The sequence below is a fragment of the Cricetulus griseus genome, chromosome 2 (genome assembly GCF_003668045.3).
Source record: "Cricetulus griseus strain 17A/GY chromosome 2, alternate assembly CriGri-PICRH-1.0, whole genome shotgun sequence".
Taxonomy (NCBI): domain Eukaryota; kingdom Metazoa; phylum Chordata; class Mammalia; order Rodentia; family Cricetidae; genus Cricetulus; species Cricetulus griseus.
In genome coordinates, this window is record NC_048595.1 from 413,975,782 (window position 1) to 413,979,834 (window position 4,053).

General features: G+C 43.7%; 1 protein-coding gene across 1 annotated transcript; it reads left to right on the top strand.

The window, feature by feature from the left end:
• On the top strand, positions 1–3,578 carry LOC100767529 (60S acidic ribosomal protein P1-like). The gene is made up of 2 exons (XM_035438836.1): positions 1–46; positions 3,156–3,578. Exons 1-2 carry the CDS (start codon positions 1–3, stop codon positions 3,527–3,529), a joined length of 420 nt encoding a protein of 139 aa, XP_035294727.1. The 3' UTR covers positions 3,530–3,578.
• Positions 3,579–4,053: the final 475 nt, after the last annotated feature.

The following is a 4,053-nucleotide window of genomic DNA, read 5'->3' on the forward strand; positions in this document are numbered from 1 at the left end:
ATGCTCATAAATACAGCCCTGGGTTGGCTGCTAGTCATGTGTCAAGGTAATTGAGCACTTTGGCTATGAGTGAGAGGACAGTGTATGCCATCACTTTTCAGAGCTGATTCATGTGTCAGTGCTAGCGGAAGGAAATAGTAGATTTTTTTTTTCGGGGGCGGGGGTGGGGGGGTGTTGAGACAGGGTTTCTCTGTGTAGCTTTGGAGCCTATCCTGGCACTCGCTCTGGAGACCAGGCTGGCCTTGAACTCACAGAGATCCGCCTTTCTCTGCCTCCCGAGTGCTGGGATTAAAGGCCAGCACCACCAACACCTGGCTTACTGCTATGAGTTGATCACCTTGCACAGCCTTGTGTGCTAAAGACAGGTTTCTGTCCTGCCTGGTCCCACAGCTGCTTTGCCCCAAATAAACACACGGACCCTATATTAATTATAAAACTGTTAGCCAATGGCTAGGGCTTAATGGCTAGCTCTGTCTTAATTATTAACCCATAACTACTAATCTATGTATTTCTACGTGGCCTTATCTTACCAGGGAAAGTCTGGCACGTCCTATTTTTTCAGTCTCTTCATGGTATCTCTTCTTAGTCTCTCTCTGCCTTCCTTTTCCCAGCATTCACTGGTCTTCTAGCCCCACCTATCTTCCTGCCTCTACTGGCCAATCCGTGTTTTATTCATCAGCCAATAAGAGAAACATATATACAGAAGAACATCTTCCATCCGTATGCTTTAAGGGAATTTTACATTTTAAACCAACCTTGGGTCTATTTTTTGGCATGATACCAAACATTCAGATCTGCGTGTGCAATACAAACATTAGAAATTCTACCTTTGGAGCCACTTTTGCTCTAGGGACTTCTTTACTTCTACATTCACTCCACTTCAAAACAGGAGGTAGGGCTGGGAATAACCCAGCTCTTGCCTTTCAAGCATGAGGACTCCCAGAAAACAGGATCTTATAATTCCATGACTTGGGACGCCAAAATGGGTTGCTCAATCAGCCATGCCTACCGGATGAGTTGTAGACCATCAGAAGAACCTGTCCCTCCCCAGTGCTGGGATTAAAAGGTGTGCATCACCACTGCCTGACCCTTTTTATCATTTGTAACAGCCATATTCCCCTAAATTGCTTAGATATAACCCTAACTCTTTGTTTGAGCCAGGGATTCTCTGTGTATCCCTGGCTGTCCTGGCACTCACTCTGTAGACCAGGCTGGCCTCGAACTCTGAGATCTGATTGCCTCCGCCTCCCCGTATTCTTGGGTCTGGAGAGATGACTGAACAGTTAAGAATACTTACTGCTTTTCCAGAAGACCAGCGTTTGGTCTGGCAGCCTGAAATTATAGCGCCAAGGGATTGAATTTTCTGGCCTTCACAGGCATTCCACATGTGAACAAACATACATACCCATAAGTAAATTTTTATTTTTTTCCAAGACAAGGTTTCTCTGTGAAACAGCCATGGCTGTCTTAGAACTTGCTCTGTAGATCAGGCTGGCCTTGAACTTAATCTTTTTTGTTTGGTTTTTTGTTTGTTTTGTTTTTTGAGACCGGGTTTCTCTGTGGCTTTGGAGGCTGTCCTGGAACTAGCTCTTGTAGACTGGCTGGTCTCTAACTCACAGAGATCCACCTGCCTCTGCCTCTCAAGTGCTGGGATTAAAGGCGGGCACCACCAACGCCAGGCTGAACTTAATCTTTTTTAAAAAGGTGTTTTGTTTTGATACTGGGTCTTACTGTATCTCTGGTGGACCTAGAACTCACAGAGCTTCCTGAATAAGGGGATTTTTTATTTATTTTCCTTTATGATTTTTTTAATGTGCTTGATTTGATTACATGTATATCTGCACCACATACATACCTGGTGCCTTAGCGGTCAGAAGACAGCACTGGAATCTCCTAGAACTGGAGTTACAGATGTTGTGAACTGCCATGTGAGTGCTGAGACTCGAACTCAGGCCCTCTGCAAGGAGAGCAAGTGCTCCTCACCTCTAAGCCCTCTTTCCAGCCTCCTGAATGCTGGGATTTAAAGGATGTGAGCTACAACTGGCATAATACATTATCCTCAACAAAAAAGTTGTAAGGGATACTGGTTTCTACATCCGAGATTGGCAACGTTCCTGGAAATGCTAAACTCCACCAGTGCCCTACCCAACTTTTTATGCATCTCCTCCCCTTTTCATTTTTATACAGGGCCTCCCTAAGTTCCCCACATTAGCCTTGAACTCACTCTAGCTCAAGCAGACCATGATTTTGTGATCTTCCTGACTTAGCCTCCTAAATACTTGGAATCTCATGCCTGTGCCATCAGGCTCAGTTTATAACCATCTTTTCTAAGTAAAATATATAAGCACATATTGAAAATATGTGTTCATTTATTGAAGTTTTACCTTTGACTGTATAACTGTAGCTATGTGTGGCTCCAACAGAACTGAGCATTTGCAAACAGCCCACAAGTTTAAAATACATGCTACCTGCCCTTTGGAAAGGCTTTCTGACTTCTGGTTTGGATGAAAAGGGATTTGAAAGAGTCAAATGCAGTGAGCGAGCCTTGATATGTCCTGGTTCCGTGAGAAAAGAGATCAGAGATTTTGGAGACAGATAGGAAAGCAGTAAATAATCTGGAAGAATTGTAAATTGTATTACTTTTAGACGTAATGGTATTATAGTTTTGAAAGATAATGTTAGTTTTTAAGGATAAGAAGTATCCTGGGGATGCTGGATAGTTCAGAGGTTAAGAGCACTGACTGCTCTTCCAGAGGTCCTGAGTTCAAATCCCAGCAACCACACAATGGCTCACAACCATCTGTAATGAAATCTGGTGCTCTCTTCTAGCATGCAGGGAGAACACTGTATACATATTAAATGAATAAAATCTTTTAAAAAGCCAGGCGTTGGTGGCGCACGCCTTTAATCCCAGCACTCGGGAGGCAGAGGCAAGCAGATCTCTGTGAGTTCGAGGCCAGCCTGGTCTCCAGAGAGAGTGCCAGGATAGGCTCCAAAGCTACACAGAGAAACCTTGTCTCGAAAAACAAAACAAAACAAAAAAAATCCTTAAAAAAAGGAAGTATCGTTTTCCTCAGCTGCCGCCAAGGTGCTCGGTTCTTCCGAGGGAGCTAAGGCCGCGATGGGGTGAGGCCCTCACTTCATCCGGCGACTAGCACCGTGCTGGCAGTCCGCAACATGCAACATAGCCTCCATCTCTGAGCTCGCCTGCATCTACTCCGCCCTCATCCTTCATGACGACGAGGTGACGGTCACGGAGGATAAGATCAATGCCCTCATTAAAGCAGCTGGTGTCAATGTTGAACCTTTCTGGCCTGGCCTGTTTGCAAAGGCCTTGGCCAATGTCAACATTGGGAGCCTCATCTGCAATGTAGGGGCTGGTGGACCTGCTCCAGCAGCTGGAGCTGCACCAGCAGGTGGTCCTGCCCCCTCTACCTCTGCTGCCCCAGCTGAGGAGAAGAAAGTAGAAGCAAAGAAAGAAGAATCTGAGGAGTCTGATGATGACATGGGCTTTGGTCTTTTTGACTAAGCCTCTTTCTTGTTAACATGTCCAATAAAAAGAAACTTTAGTTGTACTAAAAAAAAAAAAAAAAAAAAAAAAAAAAAAAAAGAAGTATCCTGGTATCTAACTTATTTTCAAGTAGTTCAGCAAAAATCATGTTTATAAAAAGATGGAGTCAGATGTTACAATTATTAAGTATTGTATATTGCTTTACTGTTCATGGTGTCTCCTTTTTCCCCCTGTATCTTTTAAATGGTCATAATTTTTAGAAAGTCTTGTTTTTAAGAACCAGGGCATGCTATTTATTTTGATTTGAGTTCTTTATTTCTAAATACTTTTAAATCTTTATGAAATTATTGGCCAAAATAATTTTGCAGACGTCTATTACTAGCCTGGCACTGGTCAGGATTGCAAGGCAGCCTGATGAGACAGAAGACAGTAGCTTCTGCCCTCCCCCCAGCTAATAGATATCTGCCAAAATCTGTCTTAAATTGAAGTGATCTTCCTGTACTAACTCAAATGCCCCAGACCTACTTAATGTCCCACCACTC

What these genes read in the sequence shown, in the direction of transcription:
- LOC100767529 (XM_035438836.1), top strand. Translation starts at nt 1, where the DNA reads ATGCTCATAAATACAGCCCTGGGTTGGCTGCTAGTCATGTGTCAAG. An exon ending in GCTGCTAGTCATGTGTCAAG is followed by an intron (nt 47 to 3,155) that starts GTAATTGAGCAC and finishes TCCGGCGACTAG; the next exon opens with CACCGTGCTGGCAGTCCGCA.